This window comes from Malurus melanocephalus, unplaced genomic scaffold, assembly GCF_030028575.1.
Source record: "Malurus melanocephalus ecotype Western Australia unplaced genomic scaffold, MMel_1.1 scaffold_1, whole genome shotgun sequence".
Classification (NCBI taxonomy): domain Eukaryota; kingdom Metazoa; phylum Chordata; class Aves; order Passeriformes; family Maluridae; genus Malurus; species Malurus melanocephalus.
The window spans coordinates 9111882-9129685 of NW_026623233.1; the positions used below are offsets into that span (position 1 = coordinate 9111882).

Below are 17804 nucleotides of genomic sequence, written 5' to 3' on the forward strand. Positions count from 1 at the left end.
TGGAAATCTTGACTGTCTGTCATCTGCTGTGAAGAGCTGGCAGGGTGGCAGGAAGGTTCAGCTGGAGCTGGCTTGGCCATCTGCACTAGATTGAGTTTGCCAGGAAAGCACATCTAACAGTCCACTGAGAGCTGTGTTCAGGCAAACATGCACACCAACAAGTACAGAAACTATCTGTGACTCTAACAGAAATGGATAGATGTTGGATGTGGCAGATTTTCTCTGCTGCCCTGTGCCTGTCTGTCCATCTGAAGGGCTTTTTCCTTTTTCCATTGTGCTCCACTCACATGTGTTTTGGCAGCTTATAAATCTAGTTCAGTGTTATTAAAGTCACTTCTTTTCTTTTTGTAGGGAGTGGCAGAAGAACATATATGATTCTAATCTGCTTTGCTGTCAAAGGGGAACAAAGTATGTTGAAAGTGGTGCAAATAGGAGATTTTGTTGCTATCAGATTTTTCTCGCTGAAGGTGATTTATACAGGAACTTAATTAGCACACTGGATCATAAATATAATCATAAAGCTGCTTTCAGATTTTGTGGAAAACACTTTTGCCCTTTAGCACATCTCTGTCTTGTTCTAGCTGTGACATGCTGCATTTAATAAAGTCTCGCTGATTCAGATAACCAATGCTTCAGCACAAACTTCTTTACTAATTAAGAGCTGAAGAGGCAAGGGGTGAAGGCAGCCAAGGGGCTCTATAAAATAAGGTAAATTGATTTAGGTTGATGAACAATGAAGAACCAGTGAATTAATATTTGGGGTTTCTTTACTGAAATGCAATATTAGGACTGTCCGCTGGCTTARTTACTGACTCTTGATCTGTTCTTAACTTTTGGTGTTACCCAGAACACATACTACAGGCTTGACATAAACTGTAGATGGAGCAAAGCTGGATCAATTTTTCAAGATCAACCGTGTCTGAGTGTGATGTGCCCTTCTCTGGAGAGGAGTCAAACAGGGTGGAGACAGTGTGCACATGGGAGGAGAGACTGAGAGTACATAAGAAGGAATGAGTTCAATTTGCAGATCCATGGTTTCTCCAAAGGAGATATGGCCATACATTCACCTGCAAGGAACATATGGRGCAAACAATCTGGGACACAGAGATGAACYTTCTTCTCAGCTTTCAGACCATTTCAGAGCAAGCTCTAGATCAGAAACAACCTTTGACTTGGTGTTGTCCAATACTGAGGTCTGGCAAATGGCATTCCTTCGTAAAAATGCCATTCTTTCCTTTCCTCATCTTCTGCAACTGAGGCAGGAGTAGGTAAAATCAGACAATTTATATAACTCTCCTACYACTTGGGAATTTTAACAGTTCAAAAATTAGTCTAAATCCAAACCATTCCAGATCTTTGCTTTAAGAGCAACAAAATTGACATGAGGAACTACTGAAAAGCAAGACACAAACACTCCTTATTTTATTACATGTCCRGTAGTTTTATGGCAACAAAGTCATTAGCCAGCAGATTTTTTACAATAGTAAAACCTGAGCTTATCAGTGGTTATAAATACCATCATCTAATATAACTAATGCAATCTCCTGAGGACGTGGAAAACTCCAATGCTACAACCAGTAAGTCTCATTACTGAAGCCTGCAGTGCCACCAGTGACTTTCTGGAAGGAGAATGTGATTTCAAAGCAGAGCTACATTGTTTTCAGCACCATCCAGAATCCCTCTCAGCCCCAGTACAGGCCAGTGGTCCTCACCTTGAAACAGGTGTCACGTAGTTGCCTGGGAAGACACCRGACATCCCACTCCTCAGAGATGTGCCCTTGAACCAGCCGTCCTGGCACTTCTCGATGACCCGGTACATCTCCCCTTTGCGGAGCTCCAGCTCATCRTTCTTCTGAGGCTTGTAGGCATACAGGGCTAGGTAGCTGTGGGGAGAGGTCACACAGAGAAAGCACACAGATGACATCAACCACCACTTGTCCTGCTCCAGCTCCATCCCCACAGAGCAGAAWGCAAGCAGAAGCACTGTTCAGAAGGTGCAATTAAAAAGGGATGTGATTACAGGCTGCTTCACAAACAAGRAAAGGCAGAAGCTGGTTTCTAAGACAATAAGGGAATAACTAATCAGAGTAAAAGGTAATTTAGAAGTTGATGAGATGTTCTTCTCACTCAGGGCACAACCAAAGCAAAACASTGCCACAAAGCAGCAGCCAAGTTAWGGACTTAGCAATTACAGAGACAGCCAGAGTAACAAGGACTCAAGTAAGAGGCAAATCCTAGTATCTGGAAGAAGTATACATTCATAAGCTTCAGGGTAGGATACACCTCTGTTGTGGTGTTTAAGAAGAAATTTTTCTTAYGGGTAGGCTATTTCAAAAGCTTTTCTTGCCATTTTCTTGATGCTAYATATGCTGGCCAAGTATAAAAACAACACACCAAACTGTTCTGATCCAGTATGGTAATTCTTGTGCTATATTGATAAAAAGTGAGAAAGGGCCACATTCTGCAAGGGTTTTTTTTCTTAAGTAAATGAAGTGGTAGAATTTGGTTTTGGATGTCTTGTATGCAAGTATTCTAATAAATCTTTAATATAGGATCCAATATGTAGAACTTTTTATTTATTTAATGGTAGCTTTTATTTATTCCCTTTGTTTGGAATCTTTATATTTATCTCTCTTTCGTTCTTCTGTTATTACTTCAGGGATGTGTCTAATGTTGTGAAATGACTACAGCTTAAAATCCCTACAGATACTCTCTCTATTTAGAGAGATCCTTGTTGAAAATTAAGAATGATTGCTTGCACTTTGGGAAATAATGGAAAGCTGGGATAGAATAGCAAGAGCACACACACAGCACAAAACTTTCTTTGTAAATACCACATTTTTTTGTACTGTAGCTTTTCTACAGATGCAAAAAGGGATTTCTGGTAATTCTTGATTAAGGTTGTGCCATGATTTTTTAAAAAATTTATTTGTGATTTACAGGCAGTGAAGTTAGATTAAGAGAAATGGGAAAACAGAGAAAGTGCATTTACACTACAAAGTGCAGCAGAATGCTCTTAGGCYCAGGGGTGGGTGAGAAGAGGCTCGCTGCCCACCTTATAGCAGTGAACCAGACAAAAAATGAAAACTGTAACAGTTGTGATTGTAGATTTTCAGCCAATAAAAATGATACATGACTTTTTACTTCTGCTCTCTAGGAAATATAATTGAGGAATAAATCCTGTTATTTTTCTTGATTCTACTCCTTTATTGTACAGTAAATTTCCTTATTTTTGTTCTGAAGGTAGTAAATAAACAGCAGTAATGAGCAGAATATGAAATRTTTGGTAACAGCTCCTTGGGGAATGCTTAGGCTGATGTGCCTGGCTCTGTTTACCACGTGCATGGGGTACAAAGACCTAATCAGAAACTGTATTTCATTAGTCAACAGATGGGAAAAACCACTCCGCACATCCTTTGTTTAGCCYGTATAATCAAGTGGTCTTGAGCAGGTATGTAGGTGTTCACCTGATGGAAAACATGAGTCTACATATGATCTGAAGAACATTAAAATGCACCATTCTGGCAAGAAATAAGGTTGCATGCTTCAGTGCTAATCCTTTAACACTGTGCTCTGCAAGGGTATAACAAAAAGTGCCAGACTGCACTCACTCGAGGGAGCAAAAAGTGTGGCTTTGACTGTCCCTTTTGAAATTGCTGCTTATTGAGATTCAGAAGCTATGGGTAAAGCAGGGGGTCAGGGATAGAGCATTTTAGATAGATTCACTTATTCTTTTTCCCTGAGGGGCTACATGTAATAATGTGATTTACAGGTAGAGATGCTGGAWGAAGGTGCAAGGAAAATTACCCTAAGTGGATCATAGGCTGTTGTGCCTTGCAGCTATCTCCAGCTCAGCCTACCCGTAAGAAACAGTTTCCTTCTGTTCTCTCTTACTAGCTTCACCCAGCAAATCCTCCCAAATAAGCCACCAGTAAGTCTGAATATTGAATATCACAATGAGCCCAAACATCCTCCAGACAGAGTATCAAAATCCTTGCAGAGAGTAAAAGAAGATGTACAACWGCCCAGCAAGGACACCACACCAAAACAGACCAATCTCTGTATGGCTGAAGTGATGACAACCATGTAGGGTGACCCTGGGACAACAGAAGTGATCAGCACTTTCTTCGTGGACCAGATCCCACCACATGTGTGGGGCAGTGAGGATGCACATCCCTGGGGGTCTTCTCTTTAGTTGCAAAGAGGCATGGGGTTCTCCAAACACAGCCCTGGCTCCACAGCCCTGCATAAGCTCAATTCCTGTCTGAGAGGGGGCTGCAGAGAGCTGGGGGGATGCCTGTCCTCATCCATGGCTGAAAACAATTTGATTGCAGACAGCTTCCCTCTCCAGAAATTGTTTCTGGCTTTTTCTCTGGCAGGAAATCAGGTCTAGTGGTCCCATTTGCTGAGAATAATTTTGCCTGAAGCCAAAGTCTTTGGATTTGGACACATTTCATCTTTCTCTAGATTTTAGGTGTGAAACTTCACCAGCTAACTCTGTACAGCCTAGAAGAAAGTGTTAAAACAACAATCTGAAATCTTGCAAAATGTAGTATCAAATTATGCTGGGCTATGTGAAACAGTGAGGCTGAGGGTTAGGGAGTGGAACCTCAAAGAACACAAAATGTTTATTAGAAGTTCCCTAAAAAAAAGGTCTAAGTGACAAGGTAGCTAATGTTCTTGGCCTTGGGTAGCTGCCTGTGACTCTGCTTATAACGCAGAAGCCCCAGGGCTCTGTCTAGAGTTGCACCTCCCCWCTACTGCTACAGCTTTCAAATAATGCATCCTCTTTGACTGGAACTTGGCTCGCAAATGCAAAATGACAGACTGGATTACAAGGCTGCTTCACAAGGGAGATGACAGGAGAAGCACGCGAGGGAAAAGCGGAGGCTTGCTGAGGCATGGAGTCAGAGGCATTGCTAAAGAACTGGAAAACGTCCTGATTCAGCAGCTAGGTACTGCAAATATTGCCAGTTAATGCTTTCTAGTCAGGGCAAAGCTTGAAATAAACAGGTGCCCCACTATGTGCCACAAAGGCTGCAGAGAGTGATCACAGGATGATGATGAGACCTCTCTGGGGCACACAATGATGTGTGGYACCCCTCAGGTATAAAAGATCTCAAATACGTAGCCAAGAAGAAATTTGTTTTGTTCTGTTCCAGCCCCTCTGTTATTCTTAAAGAAGATCTTCTCTGTTATTTTTAGTATTTTATTTGTGAATTCAGACCTTGTTTTAGCCATATCATAAACCCCAAAAATATGGATGTGCATATGTGTGTGTGTGTAGTCGTCCTGCTTTTACAGGGTATGTATTCAGAGGAAAAAGTTCAGCAGTTCAACTAGACAGGTACCAGATAAACCAACCAAGCTAGAAGAGACTTGCTATGGTGAAGTCTTCTCTTTCTGTTCTGTAAACCTTCTGTTATTCTACGCACTATTCAATAAGGCCATATGCCCAAGATGTGAAGTTCATTCATTGCCTTCATTCATTCATTGTGTATGGCACCAAAAAATGCAGCTGAGTAATTTTTTCTGGTTAATGATGAATATATCAGGTGTTTGATTGTGTGGGACTACGCATTTAAAAGAGCTTTGAATGAAGGAAGATTAGCTCAGAGGTGTTCAGTTTGCTTCACAGTGATCCATACAGCTAAAATAAATAAAGTTCAAAAGGGCTCACACAAAGGGGGAAATCTTGCCCTTCTCTATTAATTTTTCCATTTCAGCGGGGGCTGCCTCATGTTTGAAATTGCAATCTCTCTCTTCTCAGAATGCATCTGAGCTGAGACTTGGACATTCAAGCACACGCAAGCACATACAMACACAATTGGAAACAAAGAGTACACAGTGACTGAGATGAGCTGCTTACATATTGAGGGGGAGCTGGACCTTCGGTGGTGTTCCCTGATCTCCAATTATTGCACTTGTCCTGGGACCAGCCACTGTGGCTGTTCCAATCAAAGAGGAATCCTGGAAATACACAAAGAAGAACACACAAGGATTTAAGATGAAGCCCATCATTTCCTAAATTGCTATGRGGTGAAGGCAAAGAGGAAAAACCACATATTTTATAAATTCGTAGATTTTCTAACTTCATGATATTGCATTTAAAAAGACATGTTGTAGCCTTACACATTCCAAAAATATATTTCTGACACAAAGGATTAGCAGAATTTCCATGTACTTGTCAGAGAAATTGTAGTTGTATGTTGTATGCACATCTTAAAAATTTTAGAATGTAAAACTATTTGACTGCTTTGTAAAGTCAGCTCAGCATGTGCATCTCTGCAGTAGTACCTTCTCWGATAAAAGTAACCTTTCCCCCTCAAAAACTTGTTTTTAAATTGGTATTCTTTTGCTTAGTGGTTATGGATCTCTGGAGAAGAAGATTCAATTTCCAAAAAGCAGTCTCATTTCTATATACTCTTTTTATCATTAGGAATATTCTTCTCCTTCAAAAAAAGGTAACTACTCAACCCAAAACTTTCTCTGAATGGAGAAAGTAGTTCACTCCACTTTTACCCCAGAAAATAAATCTCTGCTCTCATATAGACAGCTGGATAGATCTTCTCCAGCTATTAATGTGAAAGGCAATTCTAAATGAAATCATTCATTTCTCAAAGACCAGTGCTCAGCCAAATTATGTAGGGCAAACTCTTTTTGAGTTGTCTCACCAAAGTCCTCATTCATCTATGTCAGAAATGAATCCTGACTGGAAACTTCTCCTGAACTAATGCCAAGGCCTGTAGCAACAGATCTTCACTGCAGACAGGGCAGAGCCGGGCTGATGGGATTTGTAGTGTTTTACTTGAGCAAAAAGCTTTTTTAATAAGTCCAACCATATGCTGTATGCATGTCCACATGCAGAGTGGCTCTATAAAGTAGGAACCCAGTTTACACACAAATTGCAGGTTCAGGCAGAGTGTGTTACACACAGCAGAGATTCGGAGCATTTCACAGGCCTCCACTCAGCTTTTCTGTTTCAAAATTCTATCTAACAAACAGTAAATATTGGTTTTTGGAACACAAACATAGGGACACTTTTTGCACTTAAAAATGACACTGAATTAAACTAAGACATGGAGTTAAACCAAGACACACATTGCTACTTAATTACTGAGTTCAAGGTTACCTCATTCCAAAGAAGCCACATAATTATTAGTGTTCTGTCTTGACAGTGCACTGCTGAGTGATATTGCTTTGCTGTGTACACAGTATCATTAGAAAATCGTGCAGCAAAACRTGAAGACACTGCACGGTGATTCCATGGCTTTTGGCAAAAAGCAGCAAGATGTCTCATCTCTCACCAACATCCACACTCAATCATGAAGTTGTATTGACAAGTACATCTTCTTTTTCTCATTATTTCCTCTAAATTTCTGGCTGCTTGCTCAAACAAAGAARGATCCTTGGTCCTATGTGTAAAAAGAAGCATTCTTTCCAGCTCTGTGACTAGGGCTTTATTAATACTGCCTGTCACTTCAGTGAGCTAGTATCAACTTACAGAAAAAAACACACCAACCACGTAAAAAATTTAGKGGTAGCTGGAGAATGATCCCTCATTTTTTATGATGAGCTGGTTAATGGGGTTAGGGATTGCAGATGATGTTGGGCTGAGACACCTGGCAGCTGCTTCATCCAAGAGGTAAGTGAGAAATAAACTGACTCAAACCTCTTCATGTTGTGCTACCACTGCATGCCTGCTCTGAGCTAGAGAAACTGTCTCTAAGAAAACAGAAAATGCATCAGTCCCCACCCTTCCTTGCTAGGAAATAAATTTGATTTTACCTCATGAAAGTAACAGACCTGAATGAACAGCCTCAGGGTGCAACTGTAAAGGCAGAGAAGATCACAGCAGGAAAGGATAGAATAGGACAGAATGGAATAGAGCAGAATAGAATATTTATGTTGGAAGTGACCTGTAGCAAGTATCTAGTCTAACTGCCTAATCACTTCAAAGGTGATCAAAAGTTAAAACATATTATTATTAAGGGCATTGTCTAAATGCCTCTTAAACACTGWCAGGTTTGGGGCATAAACCACCTTTCTAGGAAGCCTGTTCCAGGGTTTGACCACCTTTTCAGTAAAGAAATGCTTCCTAATGTCTGAATGTCCTGAAATGGGGTAGCTTTGAACCATTCCCATGTGTCCTGTCAGTGGATACCAGTGAGAAGAGCTCAGCACCTCCCTCTCCACTTCCCCTCCTCAGGAAGCTGTGGAGAGTTGYCCCTCATCCTGCTTTTCTCCAAGCTAGGCAAACCCAGAGTCTTTAGCTGTTCCTCACAGGACATTGCTTCCAGCCCTGTCCTTTTCTGGATTAATTCAAGGACCTTCACATCCTCCTTACATGGTGGGGCCCAGAACTGCACACAGTGCTCCAGGTGAGGCCACACTGAACACAGGGGGATAATATTGAGTGACTGGTGATGCTCTGTTTGATGCACCCCAGGACAGCGTTTGCCCTCTGGGCTGCCAGGGCCCTCTGCTGGCTCCCACTGAGCCTGCTGTCCTCCAGCACCCCCAGATCCCTTTCTGCAGGGCTGCTCTTCAGTCACTGCTCTTCCAGTTTATTCTTGTGCCCAATAGTATTCTCCTATAAACCTCAAGAATGTCCAAGACTCATCACAGAAGTGTGATATTTCCTGTTGATGCCCAGAAAGTTGAAATCTCCCATAAGAACAAGGGCTGCTGAACCAGAGAGTTCTTCTAATTGCCTATAGAGTAACTCACTGATGCTTACATGCGAGCTGGGTAACCAGTGGTAAATACCCTCTATAATATCTCCTTTGTTTTCCATCCCCCTAATCTTCATTCAGAGGCTCTTCACCACATCATCACTAACTAAAAGGGCTGTGCAATCAAATCTCTCCCTTACTTACAGTGCCACACCTCCCCCTCACCTGCCCTGCCTACTCCTCCTGAAGCCCATAGCCCTCGGTGCCAGCTCTCCAATCACGGGACTCATTCCACTAGTAACAAGGATATCGAGCTCTGGGAGATGACCAATGTGAGCTCTTTTTTGTAAGACACACGCTACCCCTTTCTTAGCTCCTATGATCCTCCCTCTGCACACTGCAGCAGAGTCAGTTTGCAGAGGTGCAGCTACCTCAGCCTGGGGTGGCCACTGCAGGCACCCTGGGCTAAGCCTGACTGACTTTGCAGAGAGATGAGCTCAAGCCCAGAGAGCAGAGCAGCTCTCAAAGCATCATCTATTTGCCTGTTTGCACTGATAATGGCACCTTTTGTGTCTTCTGTGTTACCGAAAGCATGATCTCAAGTGCTTTCTATTATTGTATAGTATATTTGTACTACCATATAGTCCAAGGGATTAAGAAATCATGTAACTGCCCTTCTGTGTTGCAAGATGACAATGTTGCTGTCTTCCCTTGAAAAATTCCAAAGGTGKCTCCATAGTTCTGTGTATATCTATCTACCTGACGTTCCGTTTCTTGTCTACATCTGGTTACTCCGATATTACTGCATCTGGTGCCAGCCTGGCAACTATAAACCATTCATTTTTGCCCCTGCACACAGCCTGGTATCCTATACATCCAACCTCTARATCAGTGCTTGCTTCCTGATTGTGCTCCTGTTTTTCTTTAGCTGCTCTCCCCATCGGCTTTGACACGACTGTACTTTCCAGTCTGTCTATGACCCTGCTTTTCATCATCGGGTTTTACTCCACAGGACCTGCTGGCCTTCCACACATTGAATTCAGCTTCTCTGTTCACATCTTGGCACTTACTGTCACACAGGTATTCTGCTCTGCAGCTTCATGTRTCTCTGTGCTCCTTGCTGAATTCGCTTGTTGGCTGCCTGATTGCTACTGTGCACCTGAATGTTCAGCTTTGCATTTWAACTACAGTTCCTGACATGGTTGAGGTGAAGGCTTTTTAAGCAGCCTCTTTCTGCTTAAGGTACTGTTGTCTCTTGTATGTATCACTAATTAGCTCATATTTTAAAATACAATATATCTAGATTATTTTGCAAGATAGTATTTGCAATAAGATTTTGAAGAGAYTGATTTTTGTGAAAGAATAATCTCCTATTTCTTTATCCTTTTGATTACCTRTGTTGGAAGTTTACTTTTCTACTCTTCATTCAAAAAATTTTATCTCTCCAGCTACCAGTAATACCAATAATCCTCCTGGAGAACACAGCAGGCCTTTCTCCATCACAGCTGGTAGCAGGACTTAGTTCTCTTTCCTTCTTTATTTAGCCCTGGAGCCAGATTGTACTTTTGCTATTGTGATCTAAGGAACAAGGTACTAAACAYGTCCTCCTTTCCTCTTCATCTGCTTAGGGGAATGGGGATCCAAGACAATGCTCTTATTTTTTTGTTCTCTGCTTTGATACCTTTTGGGGAGTCTATGTGCCACRTCCTTGCTTTCTGATGGCACATCCCTATGTGATCCATCTTCCTGTGGCACCAGACACACAAATAGAGCCATGCACAGACATTASAGAGGGAGAGCTCAAACACTGCAGYGTTTGTGTCTTAATCCTTCTTCCATCTCTGCTGCTCAGCACTGCTAAAGCCTTACAGGTAGGAGATGTCTCTGACAGTAAGGATTTTAAGAGGCACGTAGGCACTTACTGATAAAAACAGACACCGTGCAGAGTTTTCTCAGGGAGGCATTAAGTACTTCACTGCCTGAATCCCACAGATTTTATTGCAATTTAGGTAATAGGAGTCACTTCTGAAAATACCATTTGGTGCTCCTCTCTATCCTTATGAGCCTYTAATGCCTTTAAACATTTGGCCATTGAATTTCCAGACGTGACCTGCTGGGTAATCACACGTAGCACACCTCCTGATTAGGAGGCCATTTATTCTAATGGTGGCATGCAGTTTTCTGAACTAGACACTGCCAACTCTGATCGCATTTACTTAGGCCACTGAACAGCCAAGTCTGATTTCGTCATGCTCCCACTTCAATTTGGCATCCTCCAAGCACCACTTACCACTGTTTCAGCTCAACAGCRACAGCTCTTCCTCTGGATACTACGGACCCAGATGCCAGCCAGCAGGGAAAAGCAGCTGCACAAAGGCATGCTGAAAGTCACCTCTRGATCCTTCTGCACTAATTTCTGCTGCTTTGTGACCACTGATGGCACAGCAACACTACCTGTACTTTGGAAGGCTAAATCTTGAGTAAAACTCCCAGTCTCTACACACAAGCACAACGGCACTGCATGACAGGTATTTCACTCCCAGCTCATGCTGTGCTCTGTTTTTATCACCTGCTGCCCTGGTGTAGTAGGTGATTATGTACCYACAGACTGCAGAGTAATATAAATTTGCTCTTTTTTTCCATGAACACAACAGCGTCCTTATGACCACTGAAACACACCTCCCTCCCCAAATATTACTGACAAGCCCAGCGAGACCAGGAAATTAAAGGTAATAACTACTCATCTGGGCTGAAACTCTTCTCAAATTTATTCCCTTTCTCTTTTCCCATCCATATCTCTATGAAAGCTTAAGAATTACTAGTAGGACTTCCAGCATAAATTGTATTTTTCTTTGCCTTGCAGATTTACTTTARATTTTCACCAGTAGTTTAAGGCAACATTTGTGGTTTAATTTGAAGAGACATGGTGCCTGTAGGGATTAGTGAAGTGCCTTGCAAAACCAAGGGACTCAGTCTTCAAGCGGAATAGAAGTCAAAAAGACAGTGATAAAACTAGGAACAGAGTACAGTGATATTGCAAGTTGCAGTAGCCTTCACTGAAAAATAATTGTTGCTATCAGAGGMATGTTTTTATCATCCAGAAAATCACCAACCAGAATTCTCAGTTTTGACTTCAAAGAAAATCCAGCACTGTCTCACCACAGGGCACTTATCACATTCATTAATTCTCAGGAAAAATTCTTTTAATGTCTTGAATGCATATTTACAGCTTACTTTAAATTTCTCTTTAATATTACTTTAAAATAAGAGAAAAACACYCATTCAACTTGCATAAATTGACATGCCATCCTCTGGAAATATTATAAAAACAGGCTAATGGTCTTCAAGATTCCTGTGACTTGTTTCTTTGATTTGCTGACTCCATAAAGCAGTGACTGTGTCAATCACTGTGGACCTTAATGTTCCTAGAAATAATGTATTAGCACTTAATGCAGGGTACTGCCACCAAGTATTGATGAAAAGTGTTACATGCAAGATCAAGCAGCCTCATTAAATCCTAATTATCAAAGAGGGGGATAGAATGGACTTACCAGTTCTAGAGGAAGAATTTTTTTTTCCATAACGGTGTGTGTGGGAAACAAATAAATGTGCAGGATAACAGCTGCAGCTGCATAAATAGCTGCATAAATACCCAGTTCCTTCCTGCAAAAAACTGGAGCTAAATTTATATCATTTACTCAGGGGTTCTTACAATCTGTAAGTATCTGCGGCTGTGGATGAAGGTAAGGTGGAGTATTATGCCAGCTTGTTTTAGCACCAGGTTGGCCCTGATTATTTTTGGCTTGTAATAGACCAAAAACTCTAGACCATTACTTTTCTCAGTAGCTCACAGAGCTATGCAGACAGCTGCAGAACTCARGTAAATTAATTTTCTGAGTTTCCATTTCCACTATCCTGCAATCTAATGATGCCTGAAAGTTGAAAGAAAAAACTCCCAAATTTTTTTGTTATTTTCTTCCAAAGATTCATCTGACATTACCACCCATAAAAGCACTGATTATTCTGGCTCGCAGCTTCTCAGTTCCCCCAAATGAGGACTAATTAAGCATCATGTGGATGAGCATCATGAGAATTATATTTTATTCAGCCTTGTTTCTCTCAGACTAACCCCTTCAGCACTGAGCACCAGGTGCTCKCCACCACAAGTTTTAAATAGATTTATAGTAAATAGTTTTGTGCAATTCTGGGATCAAAGAACATGAAAAATCAAAGGTAGAGACACAGGAAAGCTTCAAGTGAAAGCGTGACCTGTAAAATATGTTAATTTAAGCCCCCACTCATAACTGTCCTTTTGATAACTGTTCAACAAATTCATCAGGATCCTGTGCAATGCCTCCTGTAGAAAGTCCCCCTCCAGGAAGAAAATAGTGGTAAACAAATAAACAAAACCTCCAAGCAAACAAAAAGAGGAAAATACACACTTCAGTAATTTCTGCTYTAATGTCATACATGTACACACAGCATGTGCTGGATGAACAGGATTTTGTGATACAGTGTAAATACTGGGAAGTCTCACTTGCTTTTGAGACTTCCAAACCAGTAGTTGATTGGCAGGTACTGTTAAGCCTCAGGATTAGCTGTGTGCAAAAATTATTTCAGTGGCAAAATGTTTTCAGGCTAGTACCCTGAGGAGAATCTGGAAAAAAATATTGTTTTCCTTTTACAGGCAATGGGATTTCATGCACAGTTGAATAACCCTTCTAAAGCACAACTTTCTCTTCCTAGATCCTGTAAAGAATTAAGTTTTGCAGTTCTTGGAAAATCTTTCAAAATGTATTTGCGATAAGGCATATTATAGGATAAAGAGAAGACAGTCTCTAACCTGTAGTTCCCTAAAGACGATTTTGCTTTGACCTGGATTCTTGGTAGCTTCTGTAATCAGTCCATAGACTGAGTCAGCTCTTGTGTCTCATTTGCAACAGTTTTGACAAATAATGTAATATATCCTAATATGTACAGAGTATATTCAGAGACATATTTGTAGCCAAAAAAAAAGCTACTTATATTCCTGTCTAAAACTTTCTGTTTAAAAGAAGTTAACTCCTTCCTACCTACAATCCCCCCACCCCACCCAAGATAAAATTATTTAGAATAGGCACTGTCTGGAACCAATAATAAATAACTATGAATAGAATTGGAAATGTACAAAGACAATTAATTAGTTTAGTTTAGACCTTAGCAAAGGCTCCTATGTATTTTTTGTGACMTATTTCTTTCTAAGTGACAGAAAGACGGGGTGGACCAAAATTGCTTTTTTTTTTTGCCATTTTGACTGGTGAAGCCTCCTGAAATAGCTGCCCTTGGTTTCACCTGTCTCYCTCTCATGTCCACTTGTCATTCACAGCCAGCAACACAGCAGGTTGGATAGAATTTGGACTCCAGGCCACAGCTGAAAGATACCTGAATTTGATTTATTTTCTCAGTGCCTGTTGTGCACTTGAAAATTCAAGGTTCATTTTTAGTCTCTGGATTTTAGGTATAATCTGTATGCCTCTCATGGTCAGCACATTTAGGTTATCAGCCAAGGCTCAACATAGTTCTGCTATTACATTTTCTCAGCTAAAATTCAGCACTTCTAAATAACTGATAAGGACACACTTCCAAATGATTTATGTAGCAAGACACTTCAAGGAACATTTTTCATTTCAAATACTGTCACTCTTTGGGATTGGGTGCGTGCAAGACATTGTTCTCAGCTTTTCCTGAACATGTGTCCCCTGGTTAGGAGCTTGTCCTAATACTTGCAGATACAAATTGACTTCTTGTGCATGGTGATGAGTTGTTCAAAGCACGCACCGAAGTTCCTTCTGTGGGGAGGATCCTTTCTTCCTCAGCGTTACGCTGGTGTGCACAAAGCCATACTTTATTATTCATGAGACCCTTTTTCTGTCACAATCGAGGGGATTTGGAGCAGTACTGACCTATGACCTTTTCAACTAGCAGGGACGAATAATTCATAAGGGGTGAAAATGGAAGCAAGACAAGCCATCTGAGGCCTAGGCATGATTGCTTTCCAGGGGGACCTTCCCCRCTCCCCAAGGAGTCTCAGTTACGAAATGCTCCTCTGCACTAGCAACCTAATTCAGCTTCAGCTCCATCACAGGCCTGCAGCACTACTTACATCTTCAATAAAAATCCATTTTGCCAGTATGATAGGACATTCTGCATGATGGACAGACACTATTACCTCTCAGATGGAGATCTTACATTTAATGAGTGATGCTCAGCATGCAGCAAAAAGCATACAGGCGAATTTAGTTGCAAGCAAAATTAGGATTCCATTATTGACTTCTTTAAATTAAGTGCTTTCTATCCTGGCTGTTGTGGAATTCCAGTCACTATTTTATCCAGCTGAGGTGWCTTGAAGTTGATTCTTCTACCGTTCAAGCATCCCTGAGGTTGCAGTCAGTGAAGATGTTTTCTAAGAACCATCATTCATTTCAAAATACATTTTGGCTTTTGGAAAACAGCTGAGTTGGTTCTGCTTAAAGAACAATGAACCCATTATGGAAGGCCTGTAGTCTTTGATTATTAAATTAATAATACTGCTTATAAAATGTGATTTCATAGTCTGGTCTGCATGTCAGTGCACAATATGTAGAAATCTGTGCCCTMCTGGAGGCTTATAATAGTTTAACGACTCATAAAAATAAAAACATGTCAGCTCAGTGTGGAAGTCTGGTTTCAATTCACAAGAATTGACAGAAACCACAAGAATAAAGTACTACGCATGAAAAAGCTTCTAAGGGGTGGAATATATGCTACATTTACTGAAACGTGTAAAATTTGCACCTAAATTTTAAGTCGCTGCAGTAACTTAGGCAGTAAGCCCCAGATGCCTCTGTTTCTTCTCATGTCAGCAGASAGAAAGCAGGTGCTCCAGATGTAGGTGCCTCAGGTCTACAAGGAAAACGGATGCGTTTTGAGGAGACTGTTTTGCTGGGCACCAGCTGTTGCCTTGAGGTAGGGGACTGGATGCCATTCAAGAACTCCTGTAATTGAATTCTGCTTGTTCAAAGGACAGGCTATGAGAAAACTGTGTTGAATGGYTTCAAAATGTAGAATCCCCCTGCAAGCTAAATACCAATACTGATATGTTCCAGAGAAACTCATACCTACTAAACTGAACTAAATTCCTTTATTTCTTTTTATGAACAGAGCTATTAAACAAACAATGAAAAAGGAAATTTCAAGGACATGACATAAAGACACAATAAACCAAATTTACATCATAWTTTTTTTAAAAAGAGGCATACATTTGCTAGATACTGAAACTGTAGCTGTGTTATTTCCCCTATAAGAAATGAGCTTTGGCTGAATTTGCTGTTGCAAACTAGCAAGGGYCTGAGATGGTTACAGAGAGAACCACTCAAGGGCTGTGACAATGACATACAGGGCAGAGAGGAGAAGAAAAGTGAGGAAAGAAAAGGTGAGACATCTTCTTCCTGCAGCAGAGCTCACTGGTGAGTTTGGCATGCAAAGCCTCCCTACCCACCTTGCCCATGCTCTCAGCAACGCCCCTGAGCACTTCTGAAGCAGCAGTAGAATCAGTTTGCAGATTTGTCACAATGTCAAACCCGGAACAAGACATGCAGGGCATTTACATTTGAAATGCCAAATGCATTTTAGAGCAAAAAGATCTGAAGACAAGACTCTCACTGCCCTGAATGCCTTGAAGTAAGAGCTCATGGGGCCCACTGTTTATGCTACTCTGGCTGGCGTTCTGCCATGTGAATAAAAGAAAAGTGCTGAACTGATTTTCTGTCTAAGGCTGAAGCATCATTAATTGCTTCAGAGCCATGTCAGGTCTTAGCAGATGGCAGAGAAGGGACTGAATTTCTGACATTTTTAATTAAAATGTAACCCCTATTATGGGATTAATAGTTATATAAATGTAGCTGCATAATTTTAATGTACATTTGGTAAGAGGCAAATTCTGTACTTTTTGTAGACATAACTAAGAAGGCTTAAAAGCCGATGAATTCGTGTTGGGAGCTCTTGTGATTTTATCRCTAATCTTACAAGGTGAAGCATTTTTCTGTAGGCTGGGCTGCTCCYACAGTCAAGAGAGCASAGAGAAAATTTCAGCCCCACTTTTTTTTTCCCCTAGAGATCCACATTCATTGCAAAGTTTCTGAGGAAAATGTTTAAGTCCCTCAAAGTAGAAAACAAGGTTTCCAAAAACAGAGATATGTATTCATACATGTAAATTACACATTTGGGGTGACAGGGTGCAATGACACTTTTTGACAGGGGGAAGCCTCTTTTTGCTAAGATTGATCTGAGCCACCAAGGTTTGTCTTCCTCTGCCTGGATTTTGGCCAAGACAGTTTTGGCCAGCAGTGATAAAGGCATGTGCTCAGCTGCCTTGTCTGCAAACTGGCTCTATGCCCTGAGGCAGAACCACGCCCCAAACCTGTTCCTGCCATGCGCTTTATTATACCCCAGCCTTAGCTGAGTTTTTGACTTAGGCACCAATTACATGTTTCCCATCTGCTGCAAAGGACCCAACCAATCTTCCTGTGGGCTGGATTTTGATAATCATAACTTGTCACTGGGAAAATCAGACCCTTCTCGTCCTCTACCACTTATGTGCAAATGACACAATGATTTGGGAAATCAGTGGGGTTTCGCATACAGTTGTTCTGTTAAAATGGGGGAGAGTAATCAAGCCACTTTTTGTTTCATGGTCTAATTATTTTTTTKGTTTACTAGCTTAGAATGAATCTTCACATGACTTACAAAAAAGGGTRTGCATTGTGTTTCTCTTGACTAGCACAGGAACAGAAAAGCCACTGTCTATCACGTCTCTGTAAAGTCCAAATGTGTCAGTCTCAGTGCCAAAACCTGGGTGTCATTTCCTTGACAAGTTTGGGGCCCTYCCTCATGTGTGGTGCTTGTGCTGCTTCACAGATGTCCCCGTGCATCTTGGCACCCGTGCTGCTTTGTGTGGGGGYCATATCCACACCTTCACCCTCCTGCTGGGGGTGAAAGGAGGGAAGRCCTTACAGCACAGAAACCCTTCCCRGAAAAGRCATGAGGAAGAAAATGAGGGTTATTACAGCTGGACTGAGCTGCCTCTCTGGCTCCKACATGGGGATGGGCAGT

General features: G+C 41.3%; 1 protein-coding gene across 1 annotated transcript in view; it reads right to left on the bottom strand.

Annotated features, from left to right (window-relative positions):
- Positions 1 to 17804, bottom strand: part of SH3RF3 (SH3 domain containing ring finger 3) — a 91883-nt gene that overhangs the window by 41532 nt on the left and 32547 nt on the right. The window contains exons 5-6 of the mRNA XM_057386517.1: positions 5870 to 5970; positions 1713 to 1883 (exon numbers count right to left, since the gene is read on the bottom strand). Coding sequence (XP_057242500.1) covers positions 1713 to 1883; positions 5870 to 5970 — 272 coding nt within the window. The remainder of the gene's footprint in view (positions 1 to 1712; positions 1884 to 5869; positions 5971 to 17804) is intronic.